Source organism: Piliocolobus tephrosceles, chromosome 7 (genome assembly GCF_002776525.5).
Source record: "Piliocolobus tephrosceles isolate RC106 chromosome 7, ASM277652v3, whole genome shotgun sequence".
NCBI lineage: Eukaryota > Metazoa > Chordata > Mammalia > Primates > Cercopithecidae > Piliocolobus > Piliocolobus tephrosceles.
The window spans coordinates 14,386,068-14,409,940 of record NC_045440.1 but is presented as its reverse complement, the minus strand read 5'-3'; the positions used below and the strand labels follow the sequence as shown (position 1 = coordinate 14,409,940).

Here is a 23,873-nt window from a genome sequence, read left to right as displayed (position 1 = left end):
ACTTATAAAAAAGGAAAGATCAGGCCAGGCACAGTGGCTCATGCCTGTAATCCTAGCACTTTGGGAGGCCGAGGCGGGTAGGTTGCAGTGAGCTGAGATTGAGCCACTGCACTCCAGCCTGGCGACAGAGCGAGATTCCGTCTCCAAAAAAAAAAAAAAAAAAAAAGAAAGCTCAATCTGCCGTAAATTATGTGCTTGTTTCAACAACCCTTGTTTCTTTTTCTTTTCACTTCTCTTTTTTTTTTTTTTTTAAGCGGCCTAAATGGGGTGAAGAGTGAGTTATCTGACAAATTTAGATTTTGCAAACCTGTGCATTGGTGAGAGTGCTATTGAAACACATTAAGAAAGATTTTCAACACACCAATGTGTCATTTCCTTTCTTCATGTACCAGATGCTGAAATACTATGAGATAAAGATTTTAGGTTTCAATTGTAAAGAGAGAAAAGTGGATAAATCAGTGCTGCTTTCTTTAGGACCAAAGGTAAAAAAAAAAAAGCTTATTTTAATGTTTTTTTTCTAGAATTGTTTCTATTGATTTTTATGTGTCTACTCTATGTGTATATACATGTGTGTGTGTGATATATGATATATTTCTGTGTGTGTGTATATATATATATAATATATATATGATGAATGATTTCTAGTAGAATGCTTTGTTCTATCAGCAGTAATTTGTTTTTCTTTTTTTGTTTTTGATAATCAAAAATAGAGATTTCTGCTAAATTTTCTGTGAGTGAAAAACATATGTGTTCACAAATACACATGAAATATACTAAATGCTTTGTAGTTTGAACTGGCAAGGTGCTTTTTTTTTCATATAATTAAGCATATTTTGTTTAAGATATTGACTTTATTCAAAGTATAATTTGATATATTTCAGTTATTCTCCTTTCATAACTTTTCATGGAACATTTTTGGCTTTAATGCCTTTTATTATCTTTCCTTGATTATATAGCAAATATTGGCTGAGTATCTACTATATGCACTTCATTGAACTAGATGTGGGGAAAGGATACAAAAAATAAAATATAGTTCTTTTTGTGTTCAGGAATCTTATGATTTAAAACATCCCCAAATAGGCATAATGTAATTTGAGCACCGTAAGTAGTATGAAAGAGCTATAGATAATTATTATGAAAATATAGGCGAGGCCAAAATTACTTCTATGGGAAAAAAGTCTATCAGAAAGAAATCTTCATGGAGATGCTAGAAATCCTATTAATCCTGAAGAATAAGTAAGATTCACACAGCATGCAATGGGAGGTTGGCATTTGCATTGACCAGCTAAATATAGTTATAGAAAAACCATAGAACTGAGATTATGAATGTTTTATGCAGTGATTAGCAGTTTTCTGCAGTGGGTAAGAGCTGATCTTCTGGGAGTAGACTGCCTGTGTTCAAATTCCAGCTCCCCCGCTCCCTAGCTGAGTAACATTGACTAGTTACTTACACATTTCAAGTCTTAGTTCCCTACCCTGTAAAATAGAGAAAATACTACTGTGTACTTCATAAATACACTGTGAGAACAAAATAAGAAAAGCTCATATTTTTTTTAAAACAGCATTTTAAAATAACAGTGATTCATATATTGATGGTTTTTTGCGTTATCAATTTACAAAAATTATTTTTAATGCTCACAATAATTCTTTAAACTTATATTGTGATCATATTTTACATATCTAAAGAAACTTCAGTTCAAATAAGTTAAAATATTTGCCTGAGGTCACACAGCTAAATGACGTCACAGTCAATACTCAAATCTAGACTTCAGATTCAAAAGTTGGTGCTCTTTCTTCTTTGCTACCAAGGATGAATATCAGTGACCTCAGGTGCAATATGAATATTTCCATTTCTTACTAAAATCCTTCTTACAGACAGGTTCCTTAAGCTGTTCCTTAAGCATAAAACTGTTATTTCACAAATAATCTTAACTTAATTTTCATTTTATATACACATTAAACTGATGTTACAAAAATTAAAATTTTTATTTTATATAATAAAGAGGATCATAAGGTTATTATTTATTTCAAATCTTGAAGATAAAGTTGACCATAAGAATATGATGAAAAAACTAAATAGGGAAAAATCTTGGAAAAATGAATACATGTCAAGTATGAAAAGACAGATGGTAAATATGTATTAAACATAAAGAACTTATTCACGTGTACAGGTAAAAGGAACCTATGGGGATGTATAAGCAGTGAATATGAATAGATAATAACCCAAGAAGAAAAATATATGACAAACAATTACAGTGAAGTGTCTCTCTTAACATTAATAATAAAAAATAAAAATGAAAACCACTTTTAGCTATTATTTAACTTATCAAAATCTAAATGATTCTAAAATAAGCTTTATTATTCAATGGTAGTGATTTTTGCTTGAAACTGCCGTATTCATATATAAGTCTAGAATATTTATAAATTTATGCAGTCTTTTTAAAGATCACTAAGACAGTAGAGCCCAAGAAGTTCAAAATACTTTTCCTTTCACCTTTGAGTTTCACATATGGTGAATTATCCTAAAGAAATGTTTTAAAAGAAGAAAGCTAAATTATGAAAATAATGACCAGGTGTGGTGGCTCACGCCTGTAATCCCAGCACTTTTGGAGGCCGAGGCGGGTGGATCACCTGACAAACATGGTGGAAAATACAAAACTCAGCTGGACATGGTGGCAAATGCCTATAATCCCAGCTACTCAGGAGGCTGAGGCAGGAGAATCGCTTGAACCCACGAGACAGGGGTTTCAGTGAGCTGAGATCGCACCATTACACTCCAGTCTGGGTAACAAAGCGAGAATCCATCTGAAAAAAAAAAAAGGAAATATTTATAACATCATTATTTATATCAGTGAAACATTGCCACCTGGCAAAAGGAAAAAAAGTTTAAAAGAAAAAAATTATATTTTAGAAAAGTGACTATATAAATAAGATTATATATACACACACACATACACACACACACACACTCTCACACATATATGTTGAATTATTATGTAGCAAAGACTTGGAACCAGCCCAAATGTCCCTCAGTGATAGACTGAATAAAGAAAATGTGGCACATATACATCATGGAATACTATGCAGCCATAAAAAAGGATGAGTTCATGTTCTTTGCAGGGACATGGATGAAGCTGGAAACCATCATTCTCAGCAAACTAACACAGTAACAGAAAAACAAACACTGCATGTTCTCACTCATAAGTGAGAGCTGAACAATGAGAACACATGGACACAGGGAGGGGAGCATCACACACTGGGGCCTGTCAGTGGGTGGGAGACAAGGGGAGAGATAGCATTAGGACAAATACCAAATGCATTCGTGGCTTAAAACCTAGATGATGGGCTGATGGGTGCAGCAAACCACCATGGCACATGTATACCAGTGTACCAAACCTGCACATTCTACACGTGTATCCCAGAACTTAAAGAATAATTTAAAAAATTTCAAGTTTGAAAAATTAATTTGAAATATTAAAATAATGTGATGATTTTAAGGAAAATGCATAATACCAAATGATATTTGCATGACAACATGAACTATGTTGCATATGTACATATATCCAAAGACTCGAGTTTCATTTAAAAAATTAAGAGTTTTTTTTCCTTTATTAGGGTGATGGGGTGACAGAATTTTTATCCTAACATATCTATAATATTATGATAATGTTTTATAAGAAAAACAAGAAAAAGTAAGTATATGGTTCCAAACAAATTAACCTTGAAATTCTTTCATTATGAATTTCCTGTAAACTTTTCATCCACTTGATAAAAAGCTGATATTACAGAAACGTGTTTCACTTCTCGTGAGCACGTGCTTTTAATAGATTACACAAACGCCAAAGATTTCACAATCCTTTATCAGTACATTGACATTTAATAGGAAAAGTCACTTTATGTGAAGCTACTGTTTTTCCTAACTTTCGAACTGATATTAAAAGGCACACTTGAACAGTGTGAGTCGTTCCGTGCCTGCTAATGAAGGCTCATGCATGTATGTATGTTCACGTTACTAAAAAATTACACTGATTATAACCAGAGTAAGGAGCTGAAGTAATCTGGTAATTTTAATAATAAATGCTTTTGAAGCAAAGTGGCTTCACTGAGGGTAATATTTTTTGTTTCAGTTTGCTAGTTACATGCAGTGCAGAGAGAAATATTTTATTTTCCAATGTGTAACAGAAGAATTTTTTAAATTCCCACTTTAGTGAACCACAAAGTTTTCTTGAGGCATAACCCAAGATATAAAATCCAGTCATCTTGAAAAAGATCTTGCCTTTCATTTCATTTATTAATGTAATTTTAAATACTGCATTATGTATGTAATGAGCACCTTCAGGAACTCTCTGATTCCTGAACCAAAGAGATCAAAACTCCACGTCATGGATCTGGCTTGGATGAGAGAAGACAGATGATAGACAAGACAAATAAGGAAAATATGTTTTAGGGGAAAGAAAATGAAGCCAGGATGGGGAAGACAAAGCCCCAAGGGGTTGTAGGTTGAAACTGGATGTTCATGAACAGTCTGCTTCCTTGCTTCCTTTTTCTTTCTTTCTTTCTTTCTTTCTTTCTTTCTTTCTTTTTTTTTTTTTTTTTGAGACAGAGTTTTATTGTTGTTGCCCAGGCTGGAATGCAGTGGCCTGATGTTGGCTCACTGCTACCTCTGCCTCCAAGGTTCAAGCGATTCTCCTTTCTCAGCCTCCTGGTGGCTGGTATTACAGGTGCCCACCACCACACTCAGCTAATTTTTTGTATTTTTAGTAGAGACGGGGTTTCATCATGTTGACCAGGATAATCTCAAACTCCTGACTTCAGGTGATCCACTCACCTCGGCCTCCCAAAGTGCAGGGATTATGGGTAGTCTGTTTTATTGAGTCAGACTTTAGTGAAGGCCTGAGTGAGACAAGAAGGCATTCAGGGGCTTTGAGCATGGGAGTGACTCAATCTGCCTTACTTTTTAAGAGGATTCTTTTGGAAACTATATGGAGAATTAATTCAAAAGTGTAAGAATGAAAGTCAGGGTGCTATTAACATCAACACTCAATAGGTCATGCCTATAATCCCAGAAATTTGGGAGGCTGAGGTGGGAAGATTGCTGGAGGCTAAAGAGTTTGAGATCAGCCTAGGCAACATAGCAAGACTGCATATCTAGAAAAAAAAAATAAACAGGTAACTGAGCATGGTGTCATGCACCTGTAGACCCAGCTACTCAGGAGGCTGAGGTGGAAGAATCGCTTGAACCCAGAAGGTCAAGGTTGCAGTGATGTGATCACGTGGCTGCCCTGCAGCCTGGGGAAGAGATCAAGACCTTATCTCAAACAAAAATAAATTGTCAAGGTGAAAAGAATGATGGGTCTTGGACAGGATGCTAGCGAGGAAGTGACAAGAAGTCCTCAGTTTCTGCATAGCATTTGAAAACAAAGCAACAGGATCAGATGAGAGATTGGAAGTAGTGGATGAGAAAAGGCAAGGAACAGGAAAGACCTCTAGGTTTGGACCATATTAGAATTGTAAGCAGAGATGTCGTTAGGCAGTGGCATATGTGGGTCTGGAATTCAGAGGCGAGGTGTGGGCAGAAGATAAAGATCTAAGAGTCATCACTCTTCCAGATTATATTTGAAGCAATGAGGCTAGTGAGATCACCAAGGGAGTGAAAATAGAAGGAGAGAAAACGGAACAGAAACTGGGCCCTCGCCCACTCTGCTATTGAGATATTGGGGAGAAGGGGAGGAATATCCAGAAATAAATAAAACTCCCCTGGATGTGCTGTCTCAGTGAAATCATCAGTATCTCTTTTCTCAACAGAAAACCATGAGCATGAACAACTTTCATGTATGCATTCAGGGACTTTCATTTTTATACATCTACCGCTGCCAATCTTGCAAGATTTTATTTCTGCTTCTACCACACAGGAAAAAACAACTTAAATTCTATGTGGCAGGTTATGGATTTCTTGCAGGACACGAACTTCTTTGTTCTTTTGCATGACCCTGACTGCTTCTTGTTTTTCTCCTGCAGTGTCAAAAAGTTCTTCCTTGTCTTTTGTACTGAGTCTTCTTCCTCTCCTCACCCATTGAATGTCATGTTTTCCAAGTTTGTGTCTCTCGTGTTTTTTTCCTGAAGAAAGGTATCTTCTACTATTTGATTTTTTCCTCCTATTCTTTGCTAAAGTATTATGGTTTAGTTGCTATTAATTTGTCTTCTCTTTTAATGCCCTTGGATTATCCTCTTAGTTGTCTGCACCACTGCTGCTACCCAAGATGCCTGACTGGGCTAGATAAAAATAAGCTGAAGTCCAAAAATTGGAATAGAATGGAAGGAAAGCAGGAGTGTTTGTGCAATCAGATATGGGTCTTACACATGAGAGTGGTCTAGAAAAGAAGCTCTGGCTTCAGATTTGAGTGACTGTGCTTTGCTGGCATATGCCTAACTGTATCATGTATTCTCCACTACATAGTAAGTAGATAATAATAATAAGTGGGTATGATAATAAATAGATGATGTAAATGGATGATATACCCACAGTGAAAATCCTGGAAAAATAAAAGGCAGGCTGCTATAGAAAATCCACCTTTTAGCTAGTTGTATTATGTAAAACAAAAGTTGATTCAGAGACTGAGATCTGGGTTGGCTGTATTGGCTCGATCAGCACACAGGCAGTAGTTCAAGCCACGGAAGAAGATGAGATTCTTGGAGAGACTGTACAGAATAAGAAAAAAGGCAGTAACATCAGAAAACGCCACAAATCCTATGACTGCATTCTCTCTCATGAACATGATCTTTTTTTTCTGGAAAATATATATACCAACATTTCATGCAGTTCATGATAAACTAATCCCTTTTGAACATTGGCCCCAGAAAGCAAACAGACTTCCCATGGTGCACAAATGTAGCCATAGGGAATATTGTTCGTTCCTCATTCCGCTGAGTATGCTTTAGTGTGCACCTCCCTTCTGGTCCACTACACTTGTCAGAGACATTTTATAGACCAAATATTGTCAGTTAGTCTAAACCACTCATAGACATGTACTAGAGAGTTTTCCTTTTTCAGAGTTTAAATAAATCTTCCCAAGTTAACCACAGTTTAAAATACAGTAGTCCACAAAATATTTATTATCACCTCTATATGCTAAAAAAAGATAACCCAAAAGTTAGAGACTTAAAGAAAAACAAAATCAAGCTTCATCTCTAGTTCAAAGTGAAAGGGAGAAAAGCAAAATGTTTAATAAACAATATATAATGTGTCATTAATAATAATAATCCAGGTCACTACTGCCAAAGCAAAGAATACTTTTTTTTTTTTTTTTAACTTCATTTGTATAGATAGTGATTCAGTGTTATATTTTGGGTAGGTTGTGAAAGCCAGATCAATTTATGTGATCAGAAAAATAAAGGAAGAAATTGATGAGTCAGATGCTACCAGCTACTTGCCTCTCCAGCCTCTTCTTTTTGAACCTCGTTTGTACCTATTTAGAGAAAAAGAATAAAGAGTGTACTACCAACCTAACTAAGGTTATTATAGTCTGGTTGTTTAAAATACCATTTTTTTCTCCTTTTGCCGTTTTCCCACTTTCCAAGGTACTCAAGAAAATTGAACAGATGTAATAGATCAAATTAAAACATTTTATTTCCTGAAAGCCTTTTTTGCCTGTTGTGATGTGCACTACCCTTCTCCTTTCATGGGAGAGACAGGAAGTTACCTGAATCTAGGCTGAAAAGGTTATGTGAAAAGGAAGTATAATAAAAGGGACACTTGGCTTTTTAAATCTTTGTTTTCTCTTAACCTAAGTAAGGCATATTAAAAATAAATATGTAAAGGAGAAAAATAAATGATGTCTTTATGAAAAACTAAAACTGCTTGCAGTTCCATGTTGTTCATACCTTCATGCTTTTTAACATGATATTTTCCATCCTGGAATGACCTTACCCCAGATTCTGCTCATTTTCAAAACCCTGATTCATTGTCATCTTTTCTGTATTCCTACCTTAATTACCCACGTCCCCAAAAGGGGTAATCGCTCCCTTTTGTACTATGCCTGTGCCTTATATATATATATAAATAATATATTTTATTATATTAAATATTATATATTATATAATAATGTAAATCTATTATATGATATGTTGCCAATTATATGATATATATAATATATAATATATTTGCCAATTATATAATATATACTATATTAACATAATATAAATTACATATAATTATACATATTATATATTTATATTATATAATATATAATTGGCAAATGTATAGTATTACATATAAAATAATTGGCAAATATATAATATATGTTATATTAATATAATAATATATTATTTACTAAAGTATATATTATATAACATTTATATATTATATATTTGTCAATTATATATTATATAAATTAACATATCATATAGATTATATATTATATAAGGATTTAGAACCAGAAATACCATTTGACCCTGCAATCACATCACTGGGTATATACCCAAAGGATTATAAATCATTCAACTATAGTTTTAAAGTGAATTTTGCTAAGTTTTATTGTCATCTCAGTTTTTAAAAATTATTTGGATTTTTTGTTCATTTGTTTTGCTTGGTGAGTAAAACTGCTATTTAAATCTAACAGGGTAAATTTAAAAGGAGGAAATAGAGAGGAGTGTGAATCTAAATAATCCAGTTTGGCTTCTTACAATAGTTCGTTTTGCCAGATAACTGTTTATTTATTTTGCTTTGCCTCTCCCTGAGAAAGGAGATTTGGGTTCTACGCCTACCTCCCTTCATTCTCTTCTGCCACAGTGGTCAGATCCATTAAAGAACACAGTCTTTGGTCACATCAACACAGGATTCATGAAAACCAACTCTCAGAAAGGAGGAATATGCAAAGATTGTCATTGCAACTGCCAAATAAAGAATATCCTTAGTGGTGTTTTCAAAATATATTGACAGGAGTTGAGTCATATCCTTACATGTCACTGCCTCTCCCCACAGTGGGATGAACACTTGCATCTGAATGATTGCCTTTCATTTCCTGGGCTGGATTTGAGTTTGCTGTCCTGACGCTGCCAGTGCACTCAGTTAGAACTGTGCTGTGCTAAGTCCATTAACTCAGCATTCAAGAAAATAAGAAATGATCAGAAGATGTTGGCTTTAGGCTAAATCTATCAATCACATGAACTAAACTGTGTCCAACAAAAGAAGTCATATAATGTCTTTTTATGGAAAAGGTTCTTAAAATGTGGTCCTCAGACCAATTGCATCACCTCTTGAGAATTTGTTGGAATTGTAAATTCTTGAGCCCTCACCCCAAATATCAGAAACTCTGGGGATGAGGCCCATCAGTCTCTTTTTATCAAACCTTTCCAATGTTTCTGATACATGTTAAAGAGACACAGAAACATTTTTGTTGTTGTTGTTAAGCTATTTAGTATGCACATAAAATTTAAATTATGCTGAAAAAGGTACAAGGACATATTTGTATGGCTGCCAATGTAAAATGAGAAAAGCCCTGGAAAGTGAAAGAGAGACAGAGAGAGAAAGGAAAGAGAGGGGAGAGGGAGAGGGACAAAGGGAGAGAGACAGAGAGGAAGAGAGAGACCAGATGCAATGGCTCACACCTGTAATCCCAGCACTTTGGGAGGTTGACTTGAGGGCAGGAGTTCAAGATCAGCGTGGCCAACATGGTAGCAGAGAGCTGAAATTGTAGCACTGCACTCCAGCCTGGGCAACAGAGTGAGACGCCATCTCAAAACAAACAGACAAACAAACAAATAAATAAATAATTTTTTTTGAGACAGAGTTTCTCTCTTCTTGCCCAGGCTGGAGTGCAATGGCACAATCTCAGCTCACTGGAAGCTCTGTCTCCTGAGTATAAGCGATTTTCCTGCCTCAGCCTCCCGAATAGCTGGGATTACAGGTGCCTGCCACCACAGCTGGCTAATTTTTTTGTATTTTTAGTGGAGATGGGGTTTCACCACATAGGCCAGGCTGGTCTCGAACTCCTGACCTCAGGAGATTCATCCCCTTCAGCCTCCCAAAGTGCTGGGATTACAGGCATGAGCCACTGTGCCTGGCCAATAAATAATTTTTTTAAACGGTCAGGAAATATGTGTTTTTTCCAAATATGCAAAACTATTTGTTCTAAGGGAAATTGTTTTTTCAGTGAATAGAGTAAAATAATACTAAGGAAATTCCTTATTTGGCAGTTTGCAATGACAATTTGTGTGTACATCATTTCTGAGAATTAGTTTTCCTGAATCCTTTTTTTTTTTTTTTTTTTAGGTTATATGTGCACAACGTACAAGTCTGTTACATATGTATACATGTGACATGTTGGTGTGCTGTACCCATTAACTCATCATTTACATTAGGTATATCTTCCTAATGCTATTCCGCCCCCCTCCTCCCACCCCATGACAGGCCACAGTGTGTGATGTTCCCTATCCTGCGTCCAAGTGATCTCATTGTTCAGTTCCCACCTATGAGTGAGAACATGCGGTGTTTGGTTTTCTATCCTTGCGATAGTTTGCTCAGAATGATGGTTTCCAGCTTCATCCATGTCCCTACAAAGGACATGAACTCATCCTTTTTTATGGCTGCATAGTATTCCATGGTGTATATGTGCCACATTTTCTTAATCCAGTCTATCACTGATGGACATTTGGGTTGGTTCCAAGTCTTTGCTATTGTGAATAGTTCCACAATAAACATATGTGTGTGTGTGTCTTTATAGCAGCATGATTTATAATCCTTTGGGTATATACGCAGTAATGAGATGTTTGGGTCAAATGGTATTTCTAGTTCTAGATCCATGAGGAATCGCCACACTGTCTTCCACAGTGGTTGAACTAGTTTACAGTCCCACCAACAGTGTAAAAGTGTTCCTATTTCTCCATATCCTCTCCAGCACCTGTTGCTTCCTGAATTTTTAACGATCTCCATTCTAACTGGAGTGAGATGGTATCTCATTGTGGTTTTGATTTGCATTTCTCTGATGACCAGTGATGATGTGCCCATCTGACAAAAGGCTAATATCCAGAATCTACAAATAACTTAAACAAATTTACAAGAAAAAAAATCAAACAACCCCATCAAAAAGTGGGTGAAGGATATGAACAGACACTTCTCAAAAGAAGACATTTATGCAGCCAACAGACACATGAAAAAATGCTCACCATCACTGGTTTTCCTGAATCCTATGTTGATATGGACAAGGACTATGATCTCTAATGGATTTAAACACTATGGAGGAAGAGGATGGAGGAAGGCAGGCATAGTGCTCAAATCCTCTCTTTTCTCAGGGAGAGGCAAATTAAAATAATTATCTGGGAAAACTGATTTTTGTGAGAAGTCAAATCAGGTTATTCAGATCCAGACATTTCTTTTATTTTCTTCCTTTTACTCTATTAAATTACTGATTAAATCATTTTACAAGTTATTTTCTGTCACTTGTAAAAAATTTTTCAGCTAAGAAAGAAGAGCTACCTCTTTTCCTACACTCAAAAAACACACCTCTAAAAATAGAGATACACATTTGCCCACAGAAAGATACATGAGAGGGTTCCACATGCATCTGTCTTTTTACATGCAAGTTAAAACTTATGGGTAAGTTTAATATATTGCTGTATATGACAGATATACAAATTTAACAAAATTGTTTTTTTGCTAAAATTAAATGTTATTTATTATAGATTGTGTCACAGAATGTAGATTCCATTTCAAACTGAAATTTCAATTTAGAACACTATGCAAAAGAGCCCTAGCCATTTCATGTGGAATTAATATATTTTTCCATTTTGTTTCACAGAAGTATGGAGCAGTGGGATCGCTTTCATGATCAACAGGAGGACGTTGATAGCTGCTCTGAATCTGTAAAATTTGATGCTCGCTCAATGACAGCTGTGCTTCCTCCGAGTAAGTGGAGGGGGATGGGCTGCTCATGGAAGTCATTCTTAGAGTTATTGACAATATATAAAATTATGGTCTTGAGACTTACCTTAAATGTATGTAGATGTTAAAATAACACTTATTTGACAAATAGGGGTATTCTTGAGACAGAATAAAAATAAGCTTAAATAAAAGTAAGGCAGTAGTATATGAAATTAAATTAATCTACAACACTGATTGAGTCCTCTGACTTCCCAGCTACAATATTAGGTCCTGCAGATAAATATGATCCTAGCACCGTGAACTAATATTTGAAAATCGTGGATAGTAGGTGCCTGTATTCGTTTTCTAGAGTTGTTGTAACAAATGACTGCAAATTGGGAGGCTTAAAACAACAGAAATTTATTCACTCACAGTTCTGAGACCCAGACGTCTAAAATGCAGGTGTCAGACAATGTGCCTTTTTGAAGATTCTAGGGAAGAATCTTCCTGTGCCTCCTCCCAGCTTCTAGGGGCTCCTGGCAGTCCTTAGTGTTCCTTGCCTTTGTAGCTGCACCACTCTCATTTCTCCCTCCTTCTTCATATGGTCTTCTTTGTGTAGCTATTCGTTCTTTTCTTACAAAGACATCAGTCTTTAGATTAGGGTTCACCCTAATCCAGTATCACTTCATTTTAACTTGATTACATCTCCAAAGACCCTATTTCCAAATAAACTCACTTTCACAGGTACCTGTGGTTAAAACTTCAACATATCTTTTGCGGGCACATAATTCAACCCCATATAGCAGTGATGAAACACGTTTGCACAGGTTATGACAACAGCTCAAAAGTAGCAATACTCAGCTGTGTCTCAACAGGATCATTTAAGATGTCAGGAGGAGTTACTTAAAATTCTGCTAAACCTAAAAGTATAAATGCATATCGCTAAGGGGATGGGTGGAGGCGGAAAAGACAGCGAAGACATTTCAGTGTGAAGAAGCAGCATATACAAAGTTAAAGGCTCATATATGAGTTCTTGCATAGCAAACCTGAAATACAGACGTCAACTCCAGGGTGTCAGTGGATCTTGTCTTCTCTGTAAAGGATGGATGGGAGGATGTGGCACAAGCGAGACACATACAAGTAAAGATGATAGTGAGGGCTGTTACGCACAGAAATAATGAGAGTTTGAAGAAGGAGGAGATAGTCATTGGGAGCAGAGGAAAAGCAATTAAAATGTTTGAGAGCTATTTAAAAGGTAGAATTTACATTTGTGATGATAATTTAGAGATGAAGAAAATGAGTCCTGCTTTTCAGGCTTAATCAACCTGGTGGGTAGACCATATCTCAACTTGCTTCTATTATGGGTTCTTTTTCTTTTTTCCTTCAATCTTTTCTTTCCTTTCCTTTTCTGTCTTTTATTTTATTTATTTATTATTATTTTTTTTTCTTTTTGAGACAGGATCTCACTTTTTCACCTAGGCTGGAGTGCAGTGGTGTGATCACAGCCCCGATGCAGCCTCAACTTCTTCGGCTCAAGCAATTCTCCCACCTCAGCCTCCTAAGTAGCTTGGATTGCAGGGACATGCTACCACTACTGGCTACTTTTTATATTTCTTGTAGAGACAGGGTTTCTCCACGTGGCCCAGGCTGGTCTCAAACTCTTAGGCTCAAGCCATCCTCCCGCCTCGGCCTCCTAAAGTGCTGTGATTACAGGCTTGAGCCACTGCATCCAGCTCTTTTCTTTTCTTTACTTTTTAAAAACTTTCTCGGCCGGGCGCTGTGGCTCAGGCCTGTAATCCCAACACTTTGGGAAGCCTAGATGGGCAGATCACGAGATCCTGAGATCGAGACCATCCTGGCTAACACGGTGAAACCCTGACTCTACTAAAACTACAAAAACCTAGCCGGGCGCGGTGGCAGGCGCCTGTAGTCCCAGCGGGAGGCTGAGGCAGGAGAATGGGTAAACCCAGGAGGCGGAGCTTGCAGTGAGCTGAGATCCAGCCACTGCACTCCAGCCTGGGGACAGAGCGAGACTCCTCTCAAAAAAAAAAAAAAAAAAAAAAAAAAAAAGTTCTCTTCTTTTCTTTTCAATACCTTAACCTTGTTTGTTGCAACCTGAAAGTAAAATTTCCTTTTTTAAATTGATCAATGAAAGCAATGACCACAGAAAATAAATTTTTAATGACCATTGTATTCACCTAATCAGAGAAAGGACTTCCTCATCTATTATTTCCCCTCTGTATTGATTTCTCTCTACTACAATTAATATCCCATTATATAAATCACAGTGTCATATAAATGCATACGAATAAAAGATTGCTGTTAAGAATAAGGTGGGCTTCATTGATCCATTCTAAAGATTAGTCAAAATATGAATCACTTGGTTTATTTCATTTTTCTTAAATATTGTTTACATTGTATTCAAATCATGAGAGTTATCCAAATACAAAACTATTGAGAAGGAACTGGACAATAAAATTATTTTAACATTGTAGTCTTTGAAAATAAATATTTGCCCTGATTTTAAAATATTAAAAATTGCATAGTTACTTTAGAAAATCTTGTCATCCAGAATATCTTCCCATGTGAATGCTGAATAAAATTTGTGTTTGTATATGTAAGTGTCAATATTAAAATTTACCAACTGATTCCAAAAAATCAGACAAGCACAACTTGTAGAGCACGGTAACTTTCTTGTGGATGTTTAGTGAGTGGATAAGTCAATCAAGTGTCTATAATGATACCTGGAGTGGCTTTTCCTGTGACTGCCCCTTTCCTTTCTACTGCATAAATCTGGACCATTTTTTCTTCCTTTTTATTCCAGTAGGCTTGGTAGTAACAATGTAATTGGAGATTAAAACAATTTTAATTATGGAAGAAGATAACGCTTTCTAACAGTAGGCTGGGCTTTTTTGTTTTATTAGATCCTAAAAACAGCCCTCCCCTTCAAGAGAAACTGAAGTCCTTCAAAGCTGCACTGATTGCCCTTTACCTCCTTGTGTTTGCAGTTCTCATCCCTCTCATTGGAATAGTGGCAGGTAACGTGATCCAGAGTTTTGAAATTTAGTAACTCATCCATGAATTATTCATTGCCAAAGCAAAAAAGAAGCATTCAGTCTTTTATATATGGTACATTCATAAAGAAAATGCTATATTACAAAGAGTCCTTTAAATTTATTAAATTAAAAAACAGATTCTGCAAAGTTAAGTAGAAAGGTTTTTAAATTAGAAAAAAGCCAAAATAGAATGGAAATAAGAAGTGCAAGATAAAAATACAGATTTGTAAAAGTAAAATGAAAAGGACTAAACTCTTTCAAAAATATATTATCCTCTAGAGTCCTCTCTTTCTAATGTGCGTGACAAATTTCAAAAGTATCCGTTTTGCCAATGTGAAGAAATAACACGATCATTTACATTAACAATGGCTGTAATATAAAAAACAAACCTGTTGTCCAGGAGAAGCTCTTCTATTCTTAGTACTAAGAGCAGAAAAAATATTTCTGTCAGTTTTTAAAGAGAGGAGACCTTGTAGAATAATGTCGTACAACTTAGTAAAATCCAGTTTATATGACCATACTTTTCATAGGGATATTATTTAAAATATCTCTAAACATAACCTGATAGCATCCTCTCAAATAAAAAATGTAGAACGTGTTACTTGGGCTCAAAGTGATGTTCTGGAGGTACATATTTCTTTGGAGAGGCTGACTTGAACTGGAGATGGATTTGACTGTTTCTACAAGGGTAGATAGCTTGTATATACCTTGAGCACATATGTAAATATAATCCCCCTTGTAGCATTTTGGATGGATTTGATGTATTTTGATTGGCATTTGAATTTATATGCCTTATAGCTCTCCTCTTCTCTATATGACTGATAAAATGTCTGCCCATATGCTCTAATAAGAGATATGCAGGGAATAAGATACATTTTTATGTGCGTACTAAGCAGCTTAACAACAACAACAACAAAGTTCCTAAAGACCAGGCCAAACTGCCTCTGCTACAGGGCAGTCTAAGGAAGTATTCTAAGACAGAGCAAAAATTTCACTAAGAAAGAAATAATAAAATCAAGAATATACTGTTACAATTAACCTCTGTATAGACACTGTAATTATTCTCATTATCCACATAAGAAAATTCAGACAGCTCAGTATTGGAGCTGGAGTTCCCATCCAAGACTTCTGAACCCTAACCTCTGGTCTATTGTCTCCCAGTTTAATAAAGTTTTTATAAAACAATATGGTCGGCCAATAAAAAACAAAAAAGTCACCACAGGAAAATATTTTTCATAGGTAACAATTAACGTCTTTTTGGCCATTAAAAATAAACTAAACAAATCCAACCATAACAATCAAACCAACCAACCAAGCTATTGTTGTCTGAGTAAAAGGACATGTTAATGTTTGGCATTAAACAGTCAATTTCCTCATAATCAAGGTTATCTGTATGTTTGTTTATGTCTATGCTTCTCTGTAATTTGAAATGCTTAACTAAAGGATGCTTCATTGTAGGGATTATTACCTATAAGCCAATTGGAATTTGAGTACCTTTCATCACTTTTTTGCAAATCACTGCCTACAGAGCCAAGACCAGGGACCGCAGCTTCTGATAAGCTCATGCAGAATGCAGACAGGAGTCGGAAAATAATTCAAGTTTCTAACCAAGTTCGAAGTCCGTGAGCTATTAGAAAATACTACCAAGTTAACACATTTGTTCTGGAGTTTACAATGATTGAAGTAGTCTGTTTACTAAAACTACAATAGGTACCTACTAAAATTGACTAGATGCTACAAATATTCAAATTTTATAAGTTCACATCAGTGCAAGATTCACCAGAATTTGGAAAAGGCTTCACTATGTTTATTATGTATTAATAAGAAACCATTGACCATCCACTTACACCTTTAATTAAATTGTAGATCAGTATATTTTTCAAAAAGAAACTGAAAAGCAATATATATCTCTATTTGGCATAAAAATTACAAATGTAGACAAAATAGATCCCTAAAATGATAGAAGTTTGGCAACTATGAATTGATGGATGAAATAGAATATTATATATAAAACTCTAAATATGAAGTGAATTATATGTTGAGGGTTATTTTCTTAATTATAAGATTTATTCTATTTACAACCTTTTCTTAAAGAAGCTGCTGAAACACTATCAGAGTGTGACAGCATAATACTGTGTCAGAACAATAAGAAAAAAATGAAGAATTTATGTTTATATATGTATCAATTATTACTGAAACACTGAAAATTCTTTAGCTGAAAACAATATCCATTTGGGGTAGGAAAAGATAATTCCAATATGAAAGAGTAGATATGATCTATAGAATCAAATATAACCCTGTCCTTAGGTTTTTGCATAGACCATAAAATTCTGTCTCCTTTCATATGTGAAACAGAAAAGTCACAAAATGCCATCTCTTCAATAAAAATAAGTGAACTTTTGAAATATAAACCCTGGCATTCTTTACCTAGATATACGACAAAAAGTTAGCATTTTAATGAAAACTTAGTTTTCACTCAGGGTTCGATGAAACAGGTAATTTGTGTTTTTAGATCTGTTAATAAAATATAGCATTTACTGTCAACTCATGTTTAACTTGTGTCAAATTAAAAATAGTTGGTCATGTGACCTTAGTCAAATGGGGCTTCTCTTTCCATATTGTGAAAAATATTAGCTTTACTGATACAAAATAAATCGTATTTCCAATGAAAGTAAAACTATATGGCTGAGCAATAAGGGCAATGTGCATAGTAAAATAAAGCATAGAGATAACTGTGTTCAAGGGAACATCCAACTCCAGCAAAATATTTTTATCACACAATGCTGATTCCCCATAGTCAATCAATATTGGGCATATAGGTACTTGAACCACACATCTTGAATCCAAATATTAATAATAGCAAAATCTGAAATTTATCAAATGCTTATTACATGTCAGGAAGTCATCTAAGTATTTTACATATAGTTCATTTAATTATTTGGACACTGACTGTTAGTCCCCCATTTATACAGATAGTGAAATAGAGGCAATGACAGATTAAGTAACTTGTCCAATGCCATAGTTTATAAAGTGCAGAGCCAGAATTGCTAGTCTAGGCAGTTCTATTCTAGAATCTAAATTTGTAACTGCTACTTCAAAAGAAATAATCATCAAAAAAGGACAATGCTAGAGGAAAATTTTGAAGTGATTTTGAAAAAATTGTTTATTTGGGCTTCTGATTGTTACAGTCAAATTCCATTCCCGACTGTTCTTTTATTCCCAGAGTTACTCAAGCAGAGTTTTCTGCACAGTATATAGTAATTAAATCACAGAATTAACGAATGCGTGGATGAGGCTGTCAACCCAAAACTTGCTCCCCGCAATGAATTTAGTAAATGTGATGAGATACAGTTAAGAAATATACTTTTATTTCCAAGTTATTGATATGTTAAGAAATATAGAATAACATACTCAATACCAACTCTATTGTAGGTCACATCAAAGTATTGTCACACACATTTTGTTATTTCAAATAAGCTAATATTAAATTAATAAAACCAGAAAAAATATGGTATCATTTTTTTTTAAAATTAGAATTTATTTACATATTTAGGATGACACTCTTAGTGTAATAATAGCTACGGTAGTAATGCTCATCAAATAGCTTCTTGTTTTTTTTTTTTTTTTTGATACGGAGTCTTGCTCTGTCAGCCAGGCTGGAGTGCAGTGGCAAGATCTTGGCTCACTGCAACCTCCACCTCCCAGGCTCAAGCAATTCTCCTGCCTCAGCATGTAGAGTAGATGGGATTATAGGTGTGTGCTACCACGCCCAGCTAATTTTTGTATTCTTAGTAGAGACGGGGTTTCACCATGTTCGCCAGGCTAGTCTCAAACTCCTGACCTCAGGTGATCCAACCACAGCCTTTTTAAGCAAAGGTAGTAAATATGGTGGACTCTATAACTGATAGATAGTATCTCTCATTTATAAGGCACTTTAGAGGAATAGATATGCCTGTTTCATTTGTGCTCAGCAACATTGTTGAGGTAACTGTTACTTTTACAAATTGAGAAAACCAAAGCAAGGAGAGGGATAAGTAACTTGTTCAGAGTAGCCTAGTTGGTAACGGAGTAGTGTAGGAAGATTCTAGAATAAGGGAACTAGATTCTATGTAAACACCAAGCTCTCATTTATGGAACAAAACCCTTGAGTTAGGGGTAGAACTAAATGTTTTTCTTGTGTTGTTTAATTCTCAAAAATCTATAAAAATTGTACTGTCATCATATCACTTTTATTAAGAAAATTGATAGACTCAGGTGGAGCTGCATATATTTTTGAGCAATATGAAATTATTCTTTTTATTGTTCCATAATTGTCAAATGTGGAAAATCTTATACATCCAATCTAATATGAATATGACTAACATACATGTTGGTAAAAGGTATAAACACATACATATATAAAGATACAGGAAAACAGAAAACCTCAACCATCACTGAATAGTGATAAGATTGTGTTTAACATTTTCTTCATTGTCTAAAATTAAGAATTTGTTTTGTTTTGTTTTGAGATGGAGTCTTGCTCTGTTGCCCAGGCTGGAGTGCAGTGGCATGATCTCGGCTCACTGCAACCTCTGCCTCCCAGGTTCAAGTGATTCTCCTGCCTCAGCCTCCTGAGTAGATGGGACTGCAGATGCCCGCCACCACGCCAAGCTAATTTTTGTATTTTTAGTAGAGACGGGGTTTCATCATGTTGGCCAGGATGGTCTTGATGTCCTGACCTTGTGATCCACCTGCTTCAGTCTCCCAAAGTGCTGGGATTATAGGCATAAGCCAGTGCACCCCGCCTATTTTTGTATAAAAAGTTAATGTTTATGCCTTTTATTTTTTTGAAACTATAAAACATATTGCTTTACATTATTTTAGAATGATAATTAGCTTGTTTCGAGAACATATGCCCATTTGGGGATATCTATCAACAACTCGGTATATTCCTAAAATAGTGTTTTGGAATGCAGTTTTTTTAATTTGGTAAATAATTATTCACAAGATTGTTCATCAAAACATTGACTATATTACTGAAAACCGAGGCAAACTAAATGCAGCTGTTTTTTAAAATAAATCTGGCAGATCCATGCATATAATACAATGGAGTTTCTTAAATTATTTTTGTAGAACAATATTAAATATTAATAATATGAAAAAGTACTTATGATGGAACATTACATTAAAAAGTGATGTCCAGATTGTTTAAAAATGTCGCATTTTAAGATTAACAATATGATAAGGTTTGAGACACATACCCCAAAATCCTAGAGTTTAAGCTAGGATGGAGAGATTCATGGTAAATGATTTTTCCATATTATCTATATTTTCTAAATTTTCTGCTGTGAAAATATATTTTATAATAGTTAGAATGGAGTGTTATGAGAATAGTACCTTTATAAAGAGAAAAAAAAATTATTTGCCCAACTTCCCGCTCTACCAACTGTGAATTGGGTCTGTGTTAACTGAAAATGACAGTTTTCTGGCAGCTCAAGTGAAAGAATGAAGAAGATAAACCAACAATTTATCCATACTGTTCATGATACCAGTATTTTACCACATATTGCTTTTGTCATCCTCATGATCATCATTATCATTGTTAACTCATTCAACATGCTTACTTCAGAAACTGGATTAAGCATTAGTTCACTTTATTCTAACAACAGTTCTGTAGATAAATTGCCTTTCATAATCTATAGAGTTGTTTTGAATTGGCAAAACCAAAATCAGTGGCCAAGAAGATTCATATAAGGAGCAATTCAGAAAGCATGATATAATCCTGGAATCATCTTAACATAAAATGAGAAAGGGAGAATGTATGCTTCTCAGCAATATACTTAGCGTGGTTCACACATTGTAGATGAAAAGGAAATAGTTGATTTAGCCAAGCATTCAGAATGTTGGAATGGAATGGAATAAAACGAACGGAATGGAATGATACGGGATGGGATAGTGTATGCATTTAAGGATCAGGCCATGACTGGTTTATTTTGACTTAAATATACAGCTCAGCTTCTGAAGTGGGAAACGAAGAATTGCTCAGTTGGTTCAACTAATGCAGACGATATAACTCAAAGTCTCACAGGAAAAGGAAATGACAGTGAAGAGGAAATGAGATTTCAGGAAGTCTTTATGGAACACATGAGCAACATGGAGAAGAGAATCCAGCACATTTCAGACATGGAAGCCAATCTCATAGATGCAGAGCATTTCCAGAACTTCAGCATGACGACTGATCAAAGATTTAATGACATTCTTCTCCAGCTAAGTACCTTGTTTTCCTCAGTCCAGGGACATGGGAATGCAATAGATGAAATCTCCAAGTCCTTAATAAGTTTGAATACCACATTGCTTGATTTGCAGCTCAACATAGAAAAGCTGAATGGTAAAATCCAAGAGAAAACCTTCAAACAACAAGAGGTAAGAGTTTGGAACGGCAAGGTCACGTGCTGGAACTGAATCTGTCCAAGTCTCTTCTCCTTAGGCAGTACAGGAAAACAAAAGTTGCAAACCCTGTTTCATTATCCTGTTTACACTGATTTCTGTGGTGAGCGTATCAAAAGATTTTAAATGAATGTTAAGGGATTTCAAATGGATGAGCTATCTCCAAACTCTTAGAAAAAGGGGGAAATTTTCCCATTGAATATAGACTCCCTTTACATATTTTATAAATAATGTTAAAATGTTTTTTTAGACTGCCTAAACCGATCATAATTTTTAGATTATCTTAGCAGATCTTGAGACGTGAACACTCTGTATGTGTGAATTTCGCAACAGACCCATTTGATGTACTTAGATTTTTTTGACTTGTAAGTTTCACTCAGAACTTTTGAACTTGTACATGGTCCTCAACTTAAGGTGTCAGAAGACAATGGTATTACAGTTTGTGTATGGGGAGTCTGTTGGTGAACCTCATCCCAACGCCTTGATATTCTGTTTCTATTCCATGTCACTTCTAAAATCTATCAGTGTTTCCTACATTGTTAATAAGTAAGTATATCAAAGGGTATTGGGATATTAAAGTCTTGGGCTATCTAAAGATTAGAGAAAGTGTACAAAGAAGAAATTGTCCATAGTTTTGATGATACAAGAAAGAGAGGAAGCTAAAAGGTTAGTTATCGGGATAGACATTGATTAAGTTGGGGGGAAAGAAGAGTGGAGAAGAAATACTATTTATGTAAAAATAGGGTCAAAAGAGCACTGAGATGAGGTAAGGAGAGAGGGAAGCTGGATGAGATGGAAAAAGAAGGATATGTTCGATTCTGGCAGTGCATTAAATCCTGGAGGACCATGGAGTGTTTTTGTTTCTTTGTTTTTGAGATGGAGTCTCACTCTGTTACCCAGGCTGGAGTGCAACGGCGTGATCTTGGCTCACTGCAACCTCTGCCTCCCAGGTTCAAGTGATTCTCGTGCCTCAGCATCCCATGTAGCTGGGATCAAAGGCACGTGCCACCCCACCTGGCTAATTTTTGTGTTTTTAGTAAAGATGGGGTTTGTACCATGTTGGCCAGGCTGGTCTCAAACTCCTAGCCTCAGGTAATCTACCCATCTTGGCTTCCCAAAGTTCTGGGATTACCGGCATGAGCCACTGTGTCTGGCTGACTGTGGTATGCTTTTGAACCCACATATGTGAGAAATTGAAAGCAAATTGGAAACTTTTTGGAAGTTGGTAGAAATTTTGAACCTGTTTGAAGTGATAGTTAATGGAAACAATCAAAATCTGGTGATCAGTGAGCTGTTTGAGTTTGCATAGACGACACATTTTGGAGGGAATTCCAGCATTAGAAAAGGAAATACAAGGGAATGGTTAAACTTTGAAACCAATATACATCTTTAGAAACAGTAGTCACTCACAGAGACTTAAGAACTAGGTCAGTGCCAATATTTGTGTGTGTGTGTGTGTGTGTGTGTGTGTGTGTACTCCTGTACACTGAAAAACAATGTTGGGACTCTCATCCCCATTGCTTGAATAATTTTGTTGATCTTTGAATCTTTAGCTCAATGTAGGAATAAATTAAATGAATGCCTGAATTTGTAAATGTCGTTTGAGGAAATGGCTTATAAGTGACACCAGCATAACACTTATTAAGGACACACCAAACATTAATTTGAAAGGAAAAGGAAGAACATTGGAGCAAATGAAAGACAGGGGTGGCATCCATCATCTCCATCGATAGAGGTCAAAAGGACTGTATGACTACAAAATTAAATGCCTGTTTCTAGGAGGGTCACTGGTGGTAGCGTGTGAAGGGAGTGCTTGGATGCTGTACGGGATTTTTTGAAATTAAACACACTTTTCCTCCTCCCAGGAAAATAATTTCCAGTGAAATTTGACAAATGTAAGCAACATATGCAGTTTTCAAAGAAGAGAATAAGAAGGTAGCCTCAGCGGCTGGCTGCAGTGCTTCATGCCTGTAATCCCAGCAGTTTGGGAGGCTGAGGCGGGCAGACCCCGAGGTCAGGAGTTCGAGGCCAGTCTGGCCAACATAGTGAAACCCCATCTCTACCAAAAAAACAAAAACAAAAACAAAAACAAAAAATTTACCCGGTGTGGTGGTGTGCACCTGTAATCCCAGCTACTTGGGAGAACCACTTGAACCCAGGAGGCAGAGGTTGCAGTGAGCCGAGATCATGCGATTGCACTCCAGTCTGGGTGACAGTGCGAGACCCCATCTCAAAAAAATAAAAATAAAAAGTAGCCTCAGCTTTTTGGTATGATGAAAAAGCTGAGTGATTCCTGGTTTCTAGGAAGCAAAATCACTTTCTAGTCCCTTAACACTTTATGCTGAACGTCTAGAGCTACCTGACATACTTGCAGCAATTTTTAGCCACCTAAATTAAGTCAAGTGTATTTATCATAGTGGTGTGCTCTACAAACATCCATGCTCACCATTTCACCTTTATTGTGATGATAGTATGTACAGAAAATGTCAAATGGTCAGGGAAGGAGGAGGTGCAGGACAGAGAAATTCTGATCT

The 23,873-nt window shown here is 35.7% G+C and overlaps 1 protein-coding gene across 4 annotated transcripts in view; it reads left to right on the top strand.

The window, feature by feature from the left end:
* Positions 1-251: 251 nt before the first annotated feature.
* Positions 252-23,873, top strand: part of MSR1 (macrophage scavenger receptor 1) — a 79,611-nt gene continuing 55,989 nt past the window's right edge. For 3 of the 4 annotated variants that reach the window (XR_002733125.2, XM_023219167.2, XM_023219169.2), the window contains exons 1-4: positions 252-482; positions 11,796-11,902; positions 14,782-14,895; positions 20,903-21,315. Coding sequence is in view for 3 of the 4 variants with exons in the window: in XM_023219167.2 (XP_023074935.2) it covers positions 11,800-11,902; positions 14,782-14,895; positions 20,903-21,315 (630 nt within the window). In the remaining variant the exon portion in view is untranslated. The remainder of the gene's footprint in view (positions 483-11,795; positions 11,903-14,781; positions 14,896-20,902; positions 21,316-23,873) is intronic. The other variant, XM_023219168.2, reaches the window with a different exon arrangement.